General features: G+C 35.2%; 1 protein-coding gene across 2 annotated transcripts in view; it reads right to left on the bottom strand.

Annotated features, from left to right (window-relative positions):
- Positions 1–4,407: 4,407 nt before the first annotated feature.
- The window catches only part of MYOM2 (myomesin 2), a 141,306-nt gene continuing 121,438 nt past the window's right edge, over positions 4,408–24,275 (bottom strand). The window contains exons 39-40 of one of the 2 annotated variants that reach the window (XM_072408424.1): positions 13,782–13,875; positions 4,408–9,578 (exon numbers count right to left, since the gene is read on the bottom strand). In XM_072408424.1, the coding sequence (XP_072264525.1) occupies positions 9,574–9,578; positions 13,782–13,875 (99 nt within the window). In that variant the 3' untranslated portion in view covers positions 4,408–9,573. The remainder of the gene's footprint in view (positions 9,579–13,781; positions 13,876–24,275) is intronic. The other variant, XM_072408423.1, reaches the window with a different exon arrangement.

Raw genomic sequence — 24,275 nt, 5'->3', positions numbered from 1 at the left:
TGTGCTATTCTTCTGATTTTTGTTTGATTGAAGGATGTGATATTGTTACTATCCTTTGCAAATTTACACGGTTCCCAGAGGTATTTATATACTATTAGCTCTTTCCCCGAGTGGATACGGTTTTGAAGGTTATATTTCGTCTCCCTATCGGCCAGCCTCATTCCCCACATAGGAGAACCGCCGGTTTAGGCGGCAGTTAAGGTGATACCTTATAACTTAGAGTTCCCCTTAGACGTCTGGGACATAGCCCCTCCCAGCCGACTGTTGCCCCTCACCCTTCCCTTACCCATATCCCAGTAAACTTCAAGCTCCGACTGGCCTATTGAGGTAATTTTACTATCATACACCACTTATCAGAGGGTGGTTGTTTGATCTTATTTTCATCTCCTGGGTCACCCCGCGACTAGCCTAAACAGTATTTATTGCCGCTGATATGTCAGCTTCTCAAACACGCGCTCCGCAAGGGTTGAAAATATAAGTATTGATATGTCATTGCAAAATGTCACTTTTTGTATTTTGTGTTTTTGCAAGGAAGGGCCGAGAGCCCTCAAGTTTTTGTATGTGCCATTTTCTGTACATGTTTTGTTATGTTCTTAAAATTCAATAAAAACCGATTGCAACAAAAAAAAGATAGCCCACTCTTCCAGGCTCCTGGAGAACCAATAATAAATGCACATGGATACTAGGGGGTAGCTTAACCCATCTTCTTGGATAATGACAGGAATTTTGAGGCCCTTAATACTGACACACAACAGTCATTGTCACAGTGAATATGGAAAAGGATTTGAAAACAGTAATTGGCAAAGACTTTTTAAATTGCTTCTCAGATGGCATGAGATTTGAGGAGTGATTTTCTTCCCTTTTAGGTAAAATGTACATTTCTGCTTTGTGATAATTCTGCACGTCAGGGTATTTATCCTACATTCTTTCTCTTCTCAAAGGCACCCAACAAGGTTGTTTTCTCTTACCCTTATATTCAACATTTCCCAAAAACTCTTTTCTATATACTTTAAATCTAACTCTAACTTTACTAGAGTGTATATTAAATCCAACCAATTGTACTTTTTACAACTGCACTTTTTCCAGATGATTTACTTCTATTTACACTAGATCCAGTTATAGTCATCCCTAAATTTCAATTCATTATACTAGTCAAGTTAATTTATATATATTAAGGTAATATAATATATAATATAATAACTAGTTATTGGAAGTAAAGACCAAAGGTCCCTACCACAACCCCACAATTTTAGATACTATAAAAATTATGCCACGTATTAGGTTGCTATCTCCCCTTTGAAACATTATGCTTGAATGAAGTATTGAAGTGTAATTTAACCATTACCTTTCTTACCCAAGCAAGCTTTCCGCTTACATGCCAAATGGCTGTGGTCGTGTGGTTCAGCATATGGGGGAACCATATCAGTTGTGGTATCTCCTACAGTTTGAGGATAAATTGGTGACCCTTAAGGGATGAGGTTATAAAAGGGTTGAAAGTAAGGATTTTGTTCTCAAGTGGTATTGCGCAGCTGTGAACAATAATTTACAGTTGTAATAGACCGCAAACAGTCTGGTGGTGTGAATGTTGCCTTTGAGCACCCACAACATATGGGAAGTAATTGGAAAACTTTGGTTGGTGGGAGGTCTTTTTTAGTTGGGTGGTTATACTGGTTTTTCTGATGTTTTAAGAAGGTTGTACCTAAACTGGTTCATTTATGATGATAATTTTTAATGTTATCTATCCTATGGATATAGTTGTTTGTCAAAATTTTAGACAGTAAAGTGGCCATTACATTCGCTGACCCCAAAATGTTGTGTGTTGTTAATTGGTATGGGGTGGTATGGGGTGGGGGATTGTTAGTATATAGGGAGGTTAGGAATTGGCAAAACACCAAGCTACCATTAGTCTTGTCACCCTTTTTTTTTAAAAAAATTTACAAAAAAAGTTTAGAATAGGTAGAATATGGATTATTGACCCCCACACATGTTTAGTTACTAGCTCATCTCAGCTTGGAAAGTGTACTTTTGTAAGGTAAAATACAAGGTAAGTAAGGTACTTTTTGAAAAAGTAAAGTAAATAGGACTTTCTAAGGTAAAAAGCACGCTATTGGCACAAACATTTTAGATTTAAGTAATCAGAAATACTGATAAAAAAGTGTTCTCTTTACACCAGTATTCCAGGGTAATTTTGAGGCTACAAACCCAAACTGGGGCATGTAGAAGGAAAACCTTCAGGAAATACCCACAACCTAAAAGGAAAAGAAGCTTTTGCTTTCAACTTTCATGATCTTTAATTTATTTAGATCTACCCATAAATAAGTTCAAACAAGGATGAATTATCTAAAGCATTGATTTATGGAGAAGTAGGCCAAATTGTTCCAATAGAATGTAAGAGATGATTGTACTTTGTGTGCATACATAATCCAGTAGCAGTTAACATTGTACTGTTAAGCATTAGCAAAAGCAAGAAAATTAAAGTGAAATCTGTAACTAGGGATCACATATAAATATGGTGAGTGACAGTTTGAACTTTGTATGTCTTCTTAATTAACCACTGATATGTCTTGTACCAAATTATTTCTTTCCTGCCTGGTATATAAATCATGTAAATGTACTTCTCTTCCTCATCACTGCCTTCTGCATTGACTTGTCTCAAACTGCTATTAGGAAGAAACACATGAAAACACCTTAGAGGCTGAACAAATCGCTATAAAGTAAACAGAGCTCACTGGTATTAAATATCCAGATACTGAGGAGTTGTAATGATAGAGTGACATACAATAAATGTATGTGTAAGACTTATAGACAAGCCCTGGGTTTTTTGAACTTTTTGGAAAAATATTATGTCAAAACATAGAAAAATAAGAAAATCTTTTGAATATATGTTTAGCTACTGACATCATCCAGGGATATAATAAACAAACAAGTGATATGTTATCTAAGAAAAAATTATCTGGGGACATTGTTGAGTGCAATTGGTAAAATTTTTGATCATTACTATTTAACAATGGTGTTGAACACAGAGGAAGAAAAACATATTGAAAGGAGTTGAGAAGCTGGAAAATCTCTAATATATATATAGATGGTGCTGCATATTCTGAATCATGCAGCTAAGTTGAATATTGCCCGGAGGAATCATAGCCATCCATCACACAATCTTGACTTATCTACAGAGGCTTACTGCATAAGTGCTGTACTGAGATTTCCACTAAGATAATGCCATTCCTGACATTCACTGATTAAAATAGTCAGTGATTAGTTTTAATTACTTATTAACTCTAGATACTTTATGGACATGCACATTCATTATTGAATAGTGTCAGTTTAATTCTTCTTAAGGCTATTTATATTAATTAGGAATTGTCCATCTGAAATAGTTTACATTACTTTCTTCAATGCTCCATGATTTTTGTAGGTAAAGACAAATCCTTAAAGTTAATTACAAGATTTGAAAGACATAATTAGTCAGTTTGTAATTGAAAACATCAGTGCTAAATCAATGGGATTAAATTACTGAAGGACTTTAGGCTCTTCACTTAGCAAAATAAGTTATTACTACAAAGTAAGTAATTTAGTTTAGTGAATGTGATGAAAATTCACTTTGCTAAGAATACCCAACCACATGCAAGGAAAAGTTTAGGTTATTTGCTTACCAAAACGAATTTCGCAAGTAAAAACCCATCTTGAAAACCCAAAAATCTTGTTTCTTGGATCTGTTTGAGTATTTTGTACCTAATTTAGTTCTCTTGCTTGATAATTCCCCTCGAGTACAGCCTAAAATCCTAATAAAAAAAAAAGCCTAGTAAATGAGCCTATATATATATATATATATATATATATGTCTTTATTTTAAGTAGCCACACTCCAGTCTGCAAATTTTTGTAATGATTAGTATTCTTTTAATGTTTTTAGTTTGTCCATTATAGGAATAGGAAGGTGAGAATGTGCTATACATTATGAATAAGGCATTTGGCCTAAATTAAATTTTATTACACTCCTGCATGCAGTGGTCAATTAAGGATTTCAGTTGCTTTTTAGATCTCTGTAGACATTAGATATTTTAACAGAACTGATTCTGGGTACTTTTCCAGAACTCATACAGCCAGGCTCCATACTTTCTTACAAACATTGCTGATAATTTACTCTTACCAACTGATTATTTGTTTGATTTTTAAGAGGAGAGCATATTTTGAAGGGTCATTTACCTTAACACAATAGACGCTGCCTTTCACAAAGACATGAGAATCATTCAAAGTATGTCATAGCCAGGGACGGTATGGTCTAGGCTATCTATGCATTAGCATAGATAAGCATAAGCAGAACTAAACTTAACCTCCCACTCACCTTTACTTCTACAGATCCCTGCAGAGGGATTGGTCCCACGCTGTCTGGCCATCCCCCTTCATCATGGCGCTGGGCACCGTCATCTTCTTTCCTCGTCCTCCTGCTTCTGCCTACATCACTCAAACTTGTGTGAGATGGGGTGATATAGCCTGTGGTAAATAGGAAAAAAAAACTGTCCTTGCAAATGATGTGGCGATAAAGACAGAAGAGACGGGGCTTCCTTCATTTTTTAATGCATTTTTTAATACCAGGAAAGAAGAAAAATGTTATGAAACTATTGATTCATCCAACTCGTAAATTATATTAGTCTGCCTAATAATTACTTATACCACATGGTGCATTAGAATAAATTCAAAAGTATCTGCACATACTTTAAAGATGTGAATAGTACACATCTACATCATCTAGAAGTTGGGATTTGGATGTAACATCTGGGTAGATTTGCATTTTCCATTGGACTATGTGAACTAGAGTAAGTCAGAAAAAAAGTATGTTCATCTTTTCGGTGCTTGCTAACATATAATCCTACATACTAAATAAGACCACAACAAAAAAATTTACATTCTAGTGATTTTTCCATTCTAACTTCTTTAATGGTCTCAGATAGGCCATCATCAATCACAAGTACTGCACTACCCAGTTGGAAAAAAAAATTCTATATCCAGCTACCAAGCAGTGTTCATCTGTGATGTCAGCCTTGTGAAATCTCCATAATGCCAATACCTGTTGATTACTTACCATCTAAAATGTCCATTGTATAAACCCTAATAAATTGGTGATTCTACACTGTATATTACTTTACAAGTATGTACTTACTTGCATCCATTTAAAGTTATAATTTGCAGGTCATAAATCATTGTAAATTTATTTGTATTAAATTATTTATTTTGCATATAACATAATTAGGATGATAACATTTGTATTATTTGGTGCTTAAATTGAATAAAAATGTCAAGATTGTTGATAAGTATACCATATATATATCAATAGTAATCAGATACCTACAATTTTCTATTCATGTAACTTTTTCTTTGCAATAAAAAAAAAACCTCATTATCAACAAACTTGAAAAGGGTTACAGGGCTAGATTTCTCCCAGGAAACCCTTAGTTTTCTTCTAGCCTCCTTGTTTCCTTGATAATTCTATTAATTGGAAATCTCAGCCATTTTTTCACTCTTCCTCAAAATCTAAAACTAAATTTGCCAGGGTCCTTCATCACAAGTACACAAATTACCTATGTCACCAGCGGTGTAAGTGGATTGACTCACCAATGCAATCATGCAATATTTTAGGGTACTAGCTATTCTTTCTGATCCTGACCAATGCTTCATCCAGGCAATCTACTTTACTTATCTCTGATTACTTTTTTCATAGGATTCAGTGGAGTTCTTGCTCCATTTAATCTATATTTCATAATGTGCTTACTCCATTTATTATCCCCTGAAGTGAATTCAATAAAAGCATACGTTGAGCATATTCACATTCACATATATACATAAATTCTACTGTGTCTTAATATTATTAACCAATTTAGCTATACAATATCAATTTACTAAGCAATATATTTTCAAGCATATTTATTATTTCATGTTTTCCAAAATTTTTGTTAGGGTCTATTATTTAGAATTGTGTATTTTAGTTTGTAGTACTGGTTTTAGCATATGTTTATAGATACATTGCAGTCCTTTTCAATTTACTTTTCCATAAATATATTTTGTCAGTTTGTTCTTTGCTTCTTTGCTTTCAGGTTAGCCTGGAAAAAATTACAATAAGAGTTAACAGATCAGTGATTGAGAACACTCACTGTATTTTAATATTATTGTATATTAAGTAAAATTAGCCATAACAGTTATTCAAAGAAAGCTGTACTATTAAAAAAAATCTATAAATATCATTTAGCCTAATGAAGGGGTTTACTTTGTTTAGATTCAGACCTAACTTTGGTTAGCTCACATTTAGTACACAGTAGGCTCTTTTTTTTACCTCTGATGGCTTCAATGTAACAACAAAATGACGTTTTACAAAATTCACATTGGCATTTCCATGCCTCCTGTCATGCATGAAAATGCAGACCAAAAAAATCGAATTCAGGGGGCATGAGCTATGCCATGAAAACCTAGTCAATAATTTCTCCTAAAACATAAAAATATCCAAGAAGACTTGTATGCTTCTATGGGCAAAAACATATTTCTGTTTCCTTTATGCCTAACAGCTTATCCTTCCCCCTCCTTGTACTCCAAATCAAGAGAGCAGCCTAGGGTAGCAATGCTTCTCCTCTATGGATACAGTACTGTGAGTGCTGTTTAGAACAGGATTGGTGTGTTACTAGCAGGATCACCAATTGAAAAAAGCCAGAAAAAAACTAATGCAGCCACTACAACTAAAGTTTTTCATGCTAAAATGTATTAAATTTTTGTATTTTGGTCTTGCGGTTTGAAATACCCTATTGGCTCGCCAAGGGTGAATATTATTATTAATACACTGTATATATAAGGAGTGCTAACCTTATACAGTATGTATCATTTTTAATATATTAGGTTTAGGGGTTTAGAATCAGCTTAATCCTGCAGTTTTGTAATACCATTCAACATTCAAATGTAAGGCTTACAAAAATACTAAGGTTATTGTAAAATCGTAGGAGACTGACTTGTCTACAAATAATCATCATTGCAAGTTTAAGTCAGTATGAAGGTTTGTTTCCAGCAGACAATCTCATATTACCTAAGACTGGCTGGTGATAAGTAATAAGATTCGACATGCAGTCTTTTTCCAGTAAACACATGCCTTGAGCTTGTGCAATGTAATAAAGTAACACCACAGCAATACAGCATGTAAATAGCAGAATGTTTTAAGTCTGTGTTCACTATTAGTAAAATAGCTTTACTTTTTACTAGCAGTAAAAGTTTATTTTTGGCTTCCTCTGCAGTCAGCTTTATGGCACACATAAGCTTTTTTAGGTATACTATTTCTTTATTTGATGAACCCTGACAAACAAATAAAAAATAAAAAAAAATTTAAACACATTATATTTATTTTACCTTATATGCATATAGAAAAATATCCAAAGTAATATATTGTTTGAAATTGTGTCATTATGGATAGGGGCCATAAGAGACAATAGCCAGAAAAGGAGCTATGGGTATAAAAATAAATAATGCTAACGCCAGAACGAAAAAGCAGTCTGCCACTTGTTGGGATTATCATACTTGAATACTGCTGTTCTGTTACCATGCATGGGAGCCTCATGGTTCATATCCACTACCCACACTCCACATGCAGGTTAACAGTTGAGCACAGACGGTGGGTATATGTTTAGGGTAAGTTTAGAACAAACTATATTAAAAATTAATTAGGTAGATCAAGCCAAAGAACAGTGTTTAGAAATCAGTGAACAGAAAATTAAGTAGACAGAATGATGCGCATTTGTTCAAGTTGAATGCACACTTACATGCTTGCATTAGATACAAAAACACTATTCTGAGTTTCTGCTGCGGACCAGTAGACTTTATATGAAGAAATTATAGTCTCCATTATCTATTATCCATTCTCCAACAGAAATATCATTCACACATATTGATAATTAATGCAGGCAGAGATTTCACGATGCCCATAAGCACATTGCTGTGCATTTTACTCCAGCCTTGAAGAAATTTTATAAATCAGGCACTTTGAATGGAGAGCAAATTGGAACAGACATTCTGGATAGAAATTGGAGCAAGGTGGAGTAAATGTTGTAAGTAGAAGTTGGAGCAAGGTGGAGATAGAGCTTTTGGACATTTACAAGGAAAAGGTTGTCAGCATTTGGTGTAGACAGAATATAGTTAAAGATGAAGTAAACAAAATAAAATGTGGATAGAGTTTGCAGACGCTGATGAGGATAGAAGGGCTGAATGATAAAATAGACATGGTGGACAAAAAAATGGCAAAATGAAGTGTGTGAAAGATGACATTACCACAGTGGGTATCAGTTGGAAATAGGGTGGGCAAAAAAAGAGATAGAGAGAGTAGAAGAAAAAGCAAATTGAGAGGCATTATATAATAAGGTGATTGAATATACTGCATGGCTTAGTTTGTGAAGTGAGTGGTGTGCAGTAGACATAGGTTTTCGATACAATCACTTCTCTGCCTTTTGGCTAAGATCAAATGCTGTGTGGCCATTCAGCAAGTAATGCAGAGACAAAATCAAATGTCATGAGCTCACACGAGAAGAAGCTATATTCTGGTAAAACAAAAAATATTTCTACCTAATAATTTATTCATGTATTTTAGGTCTTATGTTTTTGCCTAAATTAATTTCATTTTGAGTTTTTTTTGTTATTTATTATATGCAACTTAACAATGCAATTTTGGGCATTAAAGCAATGGGTCCCGGGTTTGAATCTTGGCCAGGACACTCTCTGCAGGACGTTTTTATGTTCTTTCATGTTTGCATGGGTTTCCTCGGGGCACTTCAGTTTTCTTCCCACACCCCAAACACATGCAGTTAGGTTAATTAGATTCCTCTAAAAATTGGCCTTAGATTGTGTGAATGACATATGACTGCTAGGGATATTAGATTATGAGCCCTTCTGAAGGACAGTAAGTCATATGACAATGGACTATTTAAAGCACTGCAAAATGTAAAGGTGCTATATAAGTATGAGGTCTGTCTATTAAAAAATCAGGCTATGTTTCTATATCTTAAACAAAGCAGTGAGAGCTGTGACTTTTTCCTAAAATGAAATTGATGCACGTTTTGCATCAATGTATGCACATTCATCAGTGAAGCTGGCATATGCAGCAAACCTGGAATTGATCTGGTCTAGAATTTAAAACATTTGCTAACAAATAGCAAATGACTTTTAGGAAATCCTTTCAATATTTGCTGTATCACCCACCCTCACTGATACTAAAAGTATATCCTCTCCAGCTTTGGAGAGCTTTAATAAATCAGGCCTATTATATCAGTCTTTATTTAATAGACAGACCCCGTACAAGGAACTAAATAAACTGTGGCTAACTAAAGCTTAGTTGATTGACCTTCTGGTGGGGACCAAATGATATGCTGTGTTTCTGTTCTGAAAAAGGTTTTTAGGAAGTGGGGCTTCAGTGTTCTTGGGACCTAAAATGTATGCCAAAAGTGTTTGAACTGTTGGCTTATAGGAAAATTATTGTCACAACTTGGTTCATGACCACATAAATAAGAGGCATTTGGGGTGTTGCATGAAGAATCATATGCTTGTTTTAGTTTTATTCTGTGAATAAAAGAAAATAAATGGGAATTACCATAGCAACCACATGGCCTTTACAACATTTTTTTACAAAACCAAGATACATACATACTATTTAAAAAAATGTTGATTAAAACATCTTACAGGTTGTGATAAATAATAATGACAGATTTGCCTTTGTGAGGAGAATCAATGAGGATCATAAATATACATACAGAATAGATCACCTTTCTTTTACAAGTATGCAGGCTATTATTAATATTAATAATAACCAGTATTTATATAGCACCAACATATTACGCAGTGCTGTATGTTAAATAGGAGCTATTTGTATGAGTGATGAAATCTATGTGATAACAGAATTTACTGAGCCTCTGTTAGTTTGGTTCAGCTGGACTGCCCCTGTAAAAAATAATAACACCTCTGTTCAATTATATCTCCACACTTGTGCCTTTCATGAATAGGAACAGCTTTACAGAGGAATAATGCAGCACATGCCACAAACACTGGGTGTTGATAAATACTAGCAATTGTACTCAAAAAGATTTTGAGTCTATGCATAGTATCTACTAAGCACATTTGCTGCAGTCCTTGATGACCAGTGTAACAGACCCCCTCAGTGACCAAACCCTAGTGCAGACCTGATGATAAACCTCTAAATGACAGACCCCTCAGTACCAACTTCAGTGACAATGCAGTCTTCAGTAACAGACCCCCAGTGCAGACCTTCATGACAGACCCTTTAGTTTAAATTTACTGATATACCCCAAATGGAGACCTCAGTCAAAGACCCCTCAGTTACAGACCCCCAGTGCAGATCTGCACGACTAGCCCTTTAGTTTAAATTTACTGATAGACCCCTAGTGCACACCTCAGTCACAGACCCCCTCAGTAACAGACCCCCAGTGCAGTCCTTCATGACAGACCCTTTAGTTTAAATTTTACTGATAGACCCCCAGTGCAGACCTCAGCCATAGACCCTGCAGTAACAGACCCCTAGTGCAGACCTGAATGACAGACCCTTTAGTTTAAATTTACTAATAGACCCCTAGTGCAGAACTCAGTCACAGACAACAGACTCTACTTACTAAGGGGATTTTTTTTTTCAGGTAGAAAACAACAAAGTTGTTTGTGACAGTAAATTGCTAGACATATTTTGTGGGCATGGTATGACCAGGAAGGGTGGGGCTCACATGTTTGTTGCCCCTCCCTCCTATTCCTGGTCAGCCAGGTTCAATACTTGAGAAAGAGTCTGGTTTGAAAATTAGGTTGAGCTCTGCACAGTCTTTAAGACATCTTACAACCATTCAGTGATTTCTTTGAAGCTGCAACTGTGTTCTCTGACCAATTCAATACTATTGGCCTGATCTTTTAACCTCCCCAGTGGTAAACCTATGGAAAATTATAATAGATAAAGTGCTTACCCAATCTGCGGGCATCCTCCATCATCCGTTGCATCTTCTTTCTTCCTCTGGCCGGCGTTCTCTGCACCCGGTGATGTCAGTGCGTGCAGACGTTCCGTTCGGGGGGGGGGGGGAGACAGGAAATTCAAATCTATTTGTATTGCATTTAATACAAAATAACTGTATTGAATGCAATACAGTGGATTAATATGTGTAAAAGTGGTACATTGTTTTTTCCGAACATTTATTTTACAGCATAATATATTAGTATGAGTATAATATTTTTTTTATTTATTTATTTATTCCGTTTAATCTTTTGACATGATTTTGTGTTTCAAACTTTAATATACTCCTACTAATATATTATACTGTAAAATAAATTTTCATGAAAAACAATGTACCGCTTTTAGATATAAAAAAACGGACAGAAATGAACCGCTCAGGAGGTTAAAGCTCTCCAAGACTGGGGAATATAGACTATCATGGGTGAAACCTGGGTGATCCAGTAAACCTGGAATGGATTTCTTAAAATCATTTGCAATTTTTTAGCGAATGTTTTCAATCTACTTTATCTTCTCTAGTCTTGGTGAGTTTTAATAATTAGGCCCAATATGTTTTTCCTGAGTGGTATTTGTAAACCAGTGGCAGTTTCACATTTCAAGGATGCATATCATTTACTTGTGACAAATACCTATTGTATTTGGAAGCATTGGGATGATAATGCTTACAATTTTAATGCCCATTACCCTTTTTGCCATAAAAACATGTTTTGTTTTTTTTTGGGGCATATGTGACAGAGGTCTCACTAACCCCAGCAATATTAGTGTCAATACTATTTTGAGGGGCTTTGCAATTAGCTTACAAATTTAGGTCTAAGGTCCTAGTTGTTTATTCCTGACTATATTTTAACAATAAATAATGGAAAAATGGCAACATTGTTTTTTTTGCTTTTGTGGCATGCCTTTGGGGCATGTTTCCCAAATTAGTTTTGAAAAGTTAGTGGCCAAAGACTTTAATGCTATTTTTCCTGGAAGAAAATATTAGCGACAAAATTCAATTTTTTTCAATAACTAGACCTCTATACCAGACCCCAATGCAGACCATAGTGATAGACTCCTCATGCAAACCTTAGGGACAGATCGCCAGTGAAGACTTTAATATCAGACCCTCAGTGCAGACCTCAAGTCTAGAATCCTCAGTGCAGACCTCTATACGAAACCCTCATTCAGATCTTAAAGCAGAACTAAACTAAAATCTAAACCTTATCCTGGGATTTCTCTTCGTCCCGGCACATATGTGAGATTGACATCTCTTCCCCTAGGAGGAAAAATACCCCTTCTGTGCATGCACTAATCAAGAGATTAGGGCATGCGAAGAAGGAGCAGCCAGAGCCTTTCGGGATGCAATCAAAACTTAAAGGGGCGGTGCTTTAGGGTGCAAAGGGTGTTTCACTAAAAACAAAAACCCTTTTACTGTATATAGAAGGGTTGTCTACCCTTCTAAATAAAGTAAAAAATGTTGAGTTTAGTTACACTTTAATGACAGGCCTCTAAAACAGACCCAGGGCCAGATTTAAAAAAAAAGTTTACCCAGGCTATGGCCTAGGGCAACATGGCCACTAGAAGTCAATCTCAGACCTTCCAATTGCACTGTACTAAAAGGTACAGTGCTCAATCTCCTTCATCTGGGAGCTGCCATACCTACCAGAGCAGCTTATAGGATCTGACAGAGCGCCTCCTGTTCCGGTGTCTTCAGATGATCATAGCTGATTCAGTTTCTCTCTCTTCCTCTCTTGTTCACTTTCTCACTCTCCGTTTCCCCCTTTCCCTCTCTCTCTCTTTCTTTCACTCTCTCTTTCTCCCCTCTCTCTCTATCTCTTCCATTCTCTCTAGCTCCCTCCTCTCTCTTTCTCTCTCTCCTACTCCCTCTAATTCTCCCATCTCTTTCTACCCTCTATCTCTCTGTCCTTCTTTTTTCCTCTTTCTCTCTCTTCTATCCCCTTTTACCCCCTCACCTTTCCTCTCTTGCTTTTCCTCTTCCCCTCTGTACCAAACTAAGTTTATAATAAGAAGAAAGGTAAACAGATGATCGGTGTCAGGGAGTGCTATGTCTAATGTTGATGTTAGAGTATCTGTTCTGTAGACCTACATACCAAGTATACAGGCTATGCAACTAAACAGGCATTTATGACTACACTAGCACCTACAAATAAAGCAAATCTGAGGAAAAGAAAAAGGAAACAAGGTATTTTTTTCCTTGAATAGTTATCATTATTTTGATAAAATAATTGACAAATGGGCAGCGAGCTATACTGTCCACACAACTTCTTTTATTCATATATGATATAAAGCAGATTAACCCAACTCAGGAGCTTGTCTACTTTCCAAGAATAAGGCTATGTACACATGTGCAGTAATTGTCGTTGGAAAGGATCTTTCACAATCCTTTGCAACAACTAATGACTGAACGATGCACGAACGAGTTCTGTACATACAGCGCCCTTCAGCTCTACGGAGAGGGGAGGGGGAGAAGGACAAAGGGGCTTCCTGCTTCCTTCTCTCCCCCTTCACTTCCATTACGATCGTGTGGAGAGTCAAGACAGTTGTTTGGACGATGGAGGACGAGCCCTGTACACATGTAAGAATCTCGTCCGATATCAGCCATGAGCTGATTATCGGCCGAGAACCATTGCACCTGTGTGTACCTAGCCTAAGTGTTTAGAAATGTAAATAAAACTTTTGATCAGGTGACAGAGTTGATAAATGTTCTAATCAAGCATATTAGGATATATCTATTACATACTACATATTTAGCAATGTATTACCTTTATCCACTTTATATTTCATCTTCTTTTCAACAGTTTTCATGTTTTTGTCTTGTCCATATCGATATTTACTTGGCCTACTGGTGGCAACGACCTGCAAAAAACAATGTGTTATTTTTGTGTTAATGCAACAACATAAATTGCATGTTGCCAAAAACAAACATTCCAAAGAAAACCCTGTAATAAATTCCATGCAAATTACAAAATATCAGAAAATAGTGAATGCTTATAAACAATGTGTGTTATGGCCTGACTTTCATGAAGCATGTAGCAATTTATATATTACATTTCACCTTTAATTTTATTTTCACCTTTTTATTTTTCTGACCTTCTTTTCCAAAGTATACCAAATATTTTCATATGAAGCTGTAGTTTTCCAAAGGATTTATACAATGACACCATTATGCTGTCACCTTGTCATCTATATCATGCTTTATGCATGAAAATATCTTATTATTTCCTGCAGCTTCCATGTGACATTGACAGTAAAGCACATCGGCTGCCTCTGTAAGCTTTTGAGTCACTTTTGCAAGCATTGACCTTATTGTACCCTGTTGAGCTGTTGGTCTTGTATGTGTTTTTTATGTTTATAGGGTTACAATTGTGCAGATTCTGTATGCATTATTTATGTTGTGAACATTTTACCTATATTAAATACTGAGCAAGGAAATAACAAAAATCATGGCATCATCACTGGTTTTAGATTTGGATAAATATTGTTTTCATCACCAAGAAGTCATTAATAACATACTTATTCATTCATTTATAAGTTTTTATCTTTCTAAATTTTGTGTTTTTCTTAAATGTGAACTCACATCACCTGTCTTATAATAAGAAATAATGGTCATGCAAATTCCTTGCCTGCTAGATTCATCTATAGATATTCCAGCAGTGGGTCAAAACGGATAAATCTTTTTGGTAGGATTTTAAAATTTTGTAGGACAATAAAAAATAAAGAGCCCATCAGACTTAATTTACTGTAAACGTACACTTTAACCCCCCTGGCGGTAATATTAAAGAGGATTTTTTGATGTAAAAGTGGTACATTTAAAAATCCTCTTAATTTTAAATTTCCCACCTGGTCCCACCTACCTGCCTGCATGGTCCTGCCCTCCAGACACGCAGTCGCATGCAGATGCCTGGCCGGCATCTGCTTCCCCTACACTCGCGTCCCCAACATTGACACGCTGGGGATGCAGATGCCGGCCGGGCATCTGCTTGCGACTGCATGTCTGGAGGGCAGGACCATGCAGGCAGGTAGGTGGGACCAGGTGGGAAATTTAAAATTAAGAGGATTTTTAAATGTACCACTTTTACATCTAAAAATCACCAGTTTGCACAGATACCCGGCTGGCATCAGCAGGCGAAGAAGAGGCCGGACATCGCTGGAAGACACCGCAGGCACCACTGGAGGACACCACTGGAACTGGGAACAAGGTAGGAGTTTTACCCTCCCTGAAAATTCTATCCTGAGTATACCGCCAGGGAAGATAAAGCACTTTATTGTCTTTTGTTTTCTTTAAATCGAGGTGCTTCAAAAACCATGCCCAAATCCTGAGTAATTTTATTAGCCCATGCATATGTCTTTACTCAGCTTGTTGTGCAATTAGGTCAGTGGTGTTCGAAACTTTTAAAGAATAAGGGATATATTTATTAAGCAGTGAACCTGACATTTGTTTATTTGTTGAAATGGCAGTGATTATGTTATTGATATATGTGAACATTCTTGTATACAGAATCTTGAAAAATTGTTTATTTTACTGTTTTTGAACCAGAACTTTGGGAACAAACATTTTTTCTTGTATATATTCTTTGTGTGTTATTTAAGTTTCTCCCCTTTTATTTAGTATTTTTTGTTATTGTTATGTACCATTTCTTGAAAAAAAAAGAAATTGTAGTGACCACTAGATAATGCTCCCCTAAAAATTTTCACTTGTCAAGGATTTTTCAATATTTTAAGTGTATTTCAGTTCTGCTGAATCCAGAATTGACATCAGTTTCATTGAATTTGCTCTAGTTCTTGTGATACAGGAATCGGAATATACAATTTTACCAACAAATGTTAACACAGCATAATATTATCAATCTTTATTTACACCAATCTTTTGCATTTTATATATTAAATGTAGCATTATTTTCATGAAACTTTCATTTGCCTTTGTTTTATTCATACATTTTCTTTTTTTACATCATTTTTCTACACACAAAGTTAGGATTAATGAAGCAATTTGTTAGAGCTCTGAACAAGGACGGTGATTGCTTCAAATACATTTGTAGATTCTTCCCTGGATTGAGTACTGAAAAATTAAAAGCAGGAAACTTTGATGGACATCAGATTCGTAAACTCATAAATGATTCAAATTTCACAAGTTACATGACTGATACTGAAGCTTCTGCTAGGCACAGCTATGTCATGGTTGTCAAGAATAGGGATGAGCGAGCCAAATTTTTAATTACCTTCTTATCAGCCTGGTGACCGTGGGAACTGAACTCAAAGGAACTATTAATGGGGAAACTCCATTGAGGGTTCATCTGGAGTTCGCCTGCAATCACAGCTCACGTGCCTCCAATCGTGTCACTTATCAGCCCAGTGACCATGGGAACTGAACTCTCAATGGAGAAACTCACAGAACAGCACAAAACTATAAAGAAATGGTACAAACCTTGCTTAAATATTTGGGTGCTACTATGAACATAAAGGTACACTATCTCCATAGCCGTTTGAAAAAACTTCCAGGAAAACCTTGGCGATTTCAGCGAGGATCAAGGGGAAAGGTTCCATCAAGATATAAAGACGATGGAAGAAAAGTATTAGGGCAGATGGGATAGACACATGATGGCAGACTATTGCTGGAGCCTTCAATGTGCTTGTCTTAATCATGAGCATAAAAGGAAATCATACAAACAGAGTTTTTCCAATTACGTCTTTGTGATTAGTTCTGTAAATATACTGAATATAAAAATATATTGACATTAAGTATTTAAACAATTTAGTTTTGTATACATAGGCATATCTAGTTTAATTTTGCTTAATTTTCATGTTTCATTAGTTTTTTATGAGGTTATTGAGGTCATTATTTCAAAAACTAGAGCCAATCTAGCAAAACCAATATCATATTTGGAATCTGTGCATCAAACATAACCTAAAATGACTTTAATCTGTTTGGCAAGAAAATTGTTGTTGACCAGTGTAATCAAACAGAAAATTATATAGAACCCCATGTAAAATGAATTTTGTTAACCATGTTCCTCAATGAATATGTGCACAGGTAAACAATACTTAATAAGTACTTTATAAGTATACAATATATTCACAAAGTGTTTCAAGCTTCGCACTTTAAAAGTACACAATATTACAGTTACAATGTTTAATAAACTTTTCAAACTCTCTATTTCCTAAAATCTCTTTATAGCACAGAGTCAAAAAATTAAGCAAAAATAAATCTCCATAAAAGTAGGGAAAATACCAAAATATACAGTAGCAACAACTACTACAAATGATAGAATACTTGCATATGAACTTATGGGGTGAGCAGTACCATGACCAAGTGCAGCCATGCTTAAGAATTTTTAAAACTGCAACCTTGTTGGATGCACTTGGCCTCATTACCCTCAGCTTTACAGTACTACCCTTAGAGTCAAGGGAAGCTCTTTTAGACTCCTTGTATGATGTCCCACATCACGTGTCTACCAGGAAACAGGAGGTCTGATAAGTTTACTGAATTAAAACTGGTGTGCCATGTAGAGGGGGTTTGTTGGTTGGGGGTTTTACCCAGGAAGATGGGATTTGATGGGGAAAGAATAGTTTTGCTCAGAGAGTGTTTTACATATTTATTTTTTGTTGCATGACTGCAGTAGAAATAATGGAACTAATTGTGTTCATCAAATCATAAAAATAGCAAGCAGCTAACATGATCTGTTTCAAATTAGAAAAACTTTGCAATAATCATATAACATCAGCAGCCTACCAAAAGTATATCAATCCTCAGAACTTGTTAAAAATAGTGACACTATTTAAAAATATATATAAAAGGTGAAAAAAAGAAACCACAATATAAAGAAAAATGTCATAAGAACAAAAGCATCCAATATGTGAATCTAAATGTGCATCACTCACTGGATCTGTTAGACTGTTAAATGCACTCAAGTTATACCTCTCAAAGGTTCATACTTCTAAACTCCCAAAAATTGGAGATGATTTATATCAACCTGCTACACTGGCACCATCCGTTTAGATAATAAACCTTATAGGTAAGCAGTAGAACTCACTCCAATTTCACTGTTTGGGGGTTGGTACTCACAACTATATGCTCAGCAGGATTATAAGGGGGGAAAAGGTTAGGAAGAAGCTCAGCTATGCAGAAATTCCACCAATGGCCTAAACATGAAGTAGCCAACAGCAGTCATAGTTACATAGTCAGTTATGTAAATAAATGACCTAATTCTATCAAGTTCAACCACTGCAGTCATGATCACCACTTTTATGAATGATTGTCAATTCATGAATTATCTAGGAATCATACATTCTTTGACCTTCATATAGGGACTATGGTTAGTGTTTCACAGCAATGGTACTACGACTGCTGCATTTTTTAAGTAGTGAATAGTGGTATTAATTAGTTTACCACATTCTATCAATGATGACCTCTAAATAAACTGATTGCTCTTTAATAAATCTTGTTATAAATAGAGCAGAAAAAAGACAAGCATGCAGTGGTGGCAATCTTTTATCTGATCCCCCTTCTTTAAAATAAGACCTAAATGTTACAATTGTTCTTTTTTTGTCCGCATTTTGTTACGCGTGCCTGTATATTGCCATGTCATTGTTGTTGTTTTGTTTTTTGCTGCTGTACTACTAATAAATGTTCAAGTTTATTTTCATTACTAACTTCTTTATATATAAAATACATTTAGATCAAGAATATATTTACTGTGTTTAGTTTTGTTCAGCCCATTATTAGTATTCATTTACTTTCATTACTACTACTAAAAACAACTGTAATGTGTAGAAGACTGTGTATGTGTGTGTGAGAGAGAGAGATTTAAAAAAATATTCATCCCTGGGTGTTTAACTGTTCCATACTGTAGCAAAACACATAGCATATTTTGGCTGGAGTGAGACTAAAACTTGATGACAAAGATGTGTGGTAGTACTGACAACTTATTAACATGTTGTTTGTGGGTGGTGTAAATCTGTGTCTGATAAAGAACAACATAGATAAAATAGGTTTAAATGCAGCTTCAAATATTAGCATGGTTAAAGCATTTCCCCATTGCTCATGGCCATTGACCAGAAGGAGCGATTTACATGGCAAACAACAGTATAGGCATATATTAAACTATTAGTGTTGCCCTTTCTGTTTTGTTTGCAATTCTGGCTTCATGCAGAGTAAATAGTACAAGCTGGTTCCCAATGTTTTTTTCAGATTCTTGAAGCAAACTGTGTCATTATGGACCATTTCCCTATGAATAATATGCTTATCATTCAACCTTTGTAACTGAATGCTTTAAACTATGTCATAAACAGAATGCATTTGTGGTGGCAGGAAAATCATTTCTTATTAGAATAAAGTGGTTGCTACAAGCACTATATATATATATATATATATATATATATATTTATTTATATATAGGCTGAGCTATGGCTAGGTGTTTTCTACATACACCTGTTTAGACATCTATATACAGACTGATTCCATTTGGATAAGTGTGGTTGTTCAATAATATATCTCAATTATTCACTGATGCTCTATTTTACATTTTACCTATAACATTTGGCATCTTATACAAAACCTAGGCCAAATGTAAGGGCTTGTTCTGACCTGGTGGTTTTAGCAGTTGTTTCACTCAAAAACACTTGAAAAAAAAAAACAGCTGTCAATGGACCAAATAGGTGGTGGTAGCACAGTAGGTGATAGTATTTCAATGCAGTTTCCAGGAGTTGCTCACCTCCTCAATAGACCTGAATAGGATGTATTTAAAATGCTTTCAAAAGCTTGTACAGGCATTTATTTTTTAATGCTTAGTGGCTTTTTTTTAACTTGCCTTTCAAAAAAGCTTTTACGGGCAAATGCAAATGTCCATATTATTGTTTGCCAATGCCTGCAATAAACAGACTTTTGTGCAGGAAAACAATCCTGGATGCCTAGCTGTGTATCGTAGGCATCCAGAAATGGTAAGGCCTTTGTTTTGTATTTTTTACAGGAGGTCTGAACAAGCTCTATGTGCTATTTATAATATTCACAACTATGTATCTGCAATTAGAATAGAAGAACTCCCAAAATTTGCCATATTATAGAATTACTTTCATGTTGTCCTCTACATTAGGCCTAAAAAAAAGACTGGGAGCTAAACCATGTTATTTAAATATGTTGGTCTAATCAAATCTTCACCTGACAGCTTTATGCCTGACTCATTTAAATAATAAGCTACTCCTCCAAAAGATAGAATACTTAAAAAATATAGGAATATAGATATAGTAATACGGTGTGTGCATTTGGTACTTTCCAACAGGAGTCATTTACTTGTGGGCCTCCATGTTGGAGCATTAGAGAAACCCATTCAGCATGTTTTTATATAAAGTATATATTGTAGTTGATATCACTGAAGATCAGACAGGTTCTCTAATCTTTAAGGTTTATGTTGTTCAGGCCTGGATTTTTCATTAAAGGACTCTGTGTTTGTTCTTAAGATAGTAGTATTATAGTAGTATTAAAGTTGATATTTGGTAAAAACAAGAATCCACTAATCCAATCTGGAGGACCTAAAGTATGAAGAAAGACATGGGCTGTTTTTTAAAGAAATCTTCAAAGATAGTGATGTCCTGTTCCTTGCAACAGCTGGTAGTCTGAATGTAACTTGTAAGCCAATTTAATGTGGCCATGAACATGTGTAAAAAAATACTACGTAGGTCAATATCACTAAATTGTTCCTATGTTACAATATATGTATTTCTCTGTCCCTTAAAACCACCACATAGTTACTAAAGTAAAAAGTATTTGCAGTTATATGGACATTGCTATCAATATTAGTGTGAAAAGCACTGGGGAAAAGGTTTAGCATTAAAGGGGAGATTTGCACTACTTGTTTTCTGGGGAAAAAACATTCAGTTATACTAAACATATGGCTGTCCTCTTTATTAGGAGCAAGCTGCTGAAACATTCTTTTCTAGACCTTGGTGTAAGCGGAAGAAATTGGTCTACAGATATGGACTCTGCGATGGCAGCCCTGTAAAAGTACAAGATATTCTTTAAAGTACATTATCCTGGTTAATGGAGACTGATACTGTGCAGCAAATTCCAAAAGGCTTGGATTTGTTTTATGTTTTTTTAAAAATGTTTCAAACTTTCAGGGACCCATCCAATTCTTTTTAACAGGGTCTGTCCTTAAAAGCACATTGGCCTGTACTGCTTATGCTGGTCACATTCGAATAGCCGGTGGGTGTGTTTAATATGATTATGTTTGAAGAAACTAACCCTCCAACTACTCACCTATCCTGGTTCTATTGCAGGACACCACCACCTTCCCTCCTCTTTACTTCAAAAACAACAATCTGTAGCCATCTTGATGGGCTGTGTGTGGGAATTTTTTCATTCCCAGCATGCAGAGTTAAGAAAAATCTGACAGCTGGGTAGTTAACATGCAGGTAAGTACAGTTATTGCAGAAGGGACATTGCCTGCCTCCTTCTTCAATAACCTCCTCCCTGAATTTCATGTGAATGTTCCACTTTGTTTGGAAGTACAGATTTTTGCAAAATTTGAAATAAATCCAGACATATTGCTTTCTCTTTGTTTTGGTTTAGTTATCCTAATACTATTTATCACTGTGAGCTTTAGATGTAGTCATACTATTTTTTTATAGTATGACTACATCTAAAGCAGAAGACGTGTTTCATCCATGTGTTGTTACAACAAGTGTTTAGCATGATTCATTAATAACTCAGAAATGAGTTCCATCATACCTCCTGTGTCAGGGTCTGTCAGGGTTTGCATAATTTGTAAACAAAGCCTTAATGAGGATAGATACATTTAACTCCATTGCAGAAACTTATCGAAGAAAAAGCCATATTATTCTGAGTTTGAAGAAAAGTCCATTTTTTTTTTTTGAATAGAGGTCAGAATGACAGGTTCCCCGCCCACCCCTCCATGTTCCAGTTATCCTCTTTTTATTCGATTAAAAGGCAATTTTGCCCTTAAGCTGAATTGATTTTCAAGGGTCATGGAGCTTTTGCAGTCCAGCACATTTTCATAGAATTTTCCATTAGTAAATTCACAACCAGGTTCCATAGCTAATTACTTTAAATGACCTGGCACTTTGCAAAAAAGGAAATTCACCTTTTCGTTAATGGTATATGGCTTAGCATAGGAAGCCTACTAATTTTGCCTATTAATCATTTTCTAAACTCCACTTGATTCTCAATTCAGCTTTTGTAAATTTAAAAACCATATTTTCAAGGAGAATGTCACCCAGTTGAAAATTGAAAACACAATTGTTGTTTATTGAACTGGACACTTGTATGAAATTGCTGTTTAATTAAAAGGATTTTTTTTTTTTGTAAGTTAACTTACAAAAAGTTAAGTTATAGTGATACATTGTAATAATTGTTCAAAAAATAAGAAAAAGAATAGAGGAAGGAAAGAGGGAATGGAAAGGGGGAAAGAGGAAGAAAGGGGGGGGGGTATGACGTAAATAACGGGGGGGAGGAAATACACTAGGGAACGTTATAATACAATCTCTCAGGAGACAGTATGGTGCCGAGTATTTACCAAAGCCATAATATTTTTAAAAAGAGAGAGAAAGAAGAAAGGAGGCTCTTTTGAGGCACCGATGTGTTAAACTTATATAAAAATACATTTTATTGAATTCATTATTTCGTTAAAAACATATAATAATAAACATACATATATTGTATAAAATCAATTATAAAGGTTATAACAAAAACAAAAAAATCCCACTTCTTTTAGTAGGTTTAGGAAAAGGTGGTGATGGTAATTCAATCCAACAAGGGGATTGTGGATGTGGAGGTGTGCTAGTGATGTGCTCTCTTTGTTTTTTTAATTTTATATATTTCCTAATTAACTCTCTGAAACATATATTGTGTGGTTTGGGGGTGAAACGCGTCGGGATTGAATTACCATTTACCACCTTTTCCCAAACCTACTAAAAGAAGTGGGATTTTTTTGGACTTGTACAACCTTTGTAATGGATTTTATACAATATATGTATGTTTATTATTAAATGTTTTAAAACTATATAATGAATTCAATAAAATGTATTTGTATATAAATTTAACACATAGCTGCCTCAAAAAAGCCTTCTTTCTTCTTTCTCTCTCTTTTTTTTTTTTAAACATTGTAAATATTGGCAAAAAGGATTGGTTCTGCAGTTGCTTTGGAAAGAGGAACACAAAATCAAACAAACTAAGTAGGGAAATCAATGTATTTCATATCAATTTCTTTTTAATCTTCTTGTCATTTTCCATTTATTTGTAAGTATAGTGAGTCTGGGGTTTCTTTATATTTGGGTGTAAGAATGATATATGTACCGATTTATAACAATATGGATATACAGTATATGGTCTTTTAAACTAAATATACATCAATTAACCTAATTAGGTTTTATCAAGTCAGTCCTAATCATCCATCTGTCAATGTATAGAAGCATCTACAAGAATGATTCAATTGATATAATTGCTTAATGAACATTTCCTACTTTGGATATTTTTCCTCACACCTCCCCCTAACCCATGCAATAGGTCTCATAGTCACTGCCAGTGATAAGTAAGGTAAGATAAAGACATCAGTAGCTAGAGCGACTGTATATATTCCTACATGGCCAGTGATTTAAGAGTGCCTAGACAGGAGTATTTTATGTCCAGCAGCTATGTAGCAATAATCAAGATTATACTGCTGTAAGGATGGAATTAGTTGTTATAAAACTGCAAATACTTTAAAATTGCTTTTTAAGAGTTGTCAAAGGAAAGGAAACTCAGCACTTCAATCCATTATATTCTACAGAGTTATTTCAACCTTTTAGATTCTATTATTATATTAAGTAACACAGAGCAGATGTTCTCATGTTTGTGGTGCATAAAGCTGAACGTCCAATATAAACCAGTAAATAGTACAAATCGTAACTACACAAATATAATATATAATTGGATTACCCATACTTAATAGTGGTAAAGTTAAAATTAGTAATTTTGTTTGCTATGGCATTATGCTATTGCTAACGTGTATAATATTTCCTTGTTTTAAGAAAAAAAAAAATACTGTATTTTCCGGCGTATAAGGCGACTGGGCGTATAAGACGACCCCCCACTCTAACCAATCAGTTGGGGGTCGTGTTATACGCCCAATATTGTACTGTTCCTTCTGCCTGTCAGATTTCGCTATTGTGCGAGAACTGAGAGGCAGAAGGAACAGTACAGTACTAGTTCTAAGTAATGAATGGGCCTGTTCCTTTAATGAATGGGCGTGTTCTAGTGGAGAGCC

Source organism: Pyxicephalus adspersus, chromosome 4 (genome assembly GCF_032062135.1).
Source record: "Pyxicephalus adspersus chromosome 4, UCB_Pads_2.0, whole genome shotgun sequence".
Lineage (NCBI taxonomy): Eukaryota > Metazoa > Chordata > Amphibia > Anura > Pyxicephalidae > Pyxicephalus > Pyxicephalus adspersus.
This window is presented reverse-complemented; position numbering and strand designations above follow the sequence as displayed.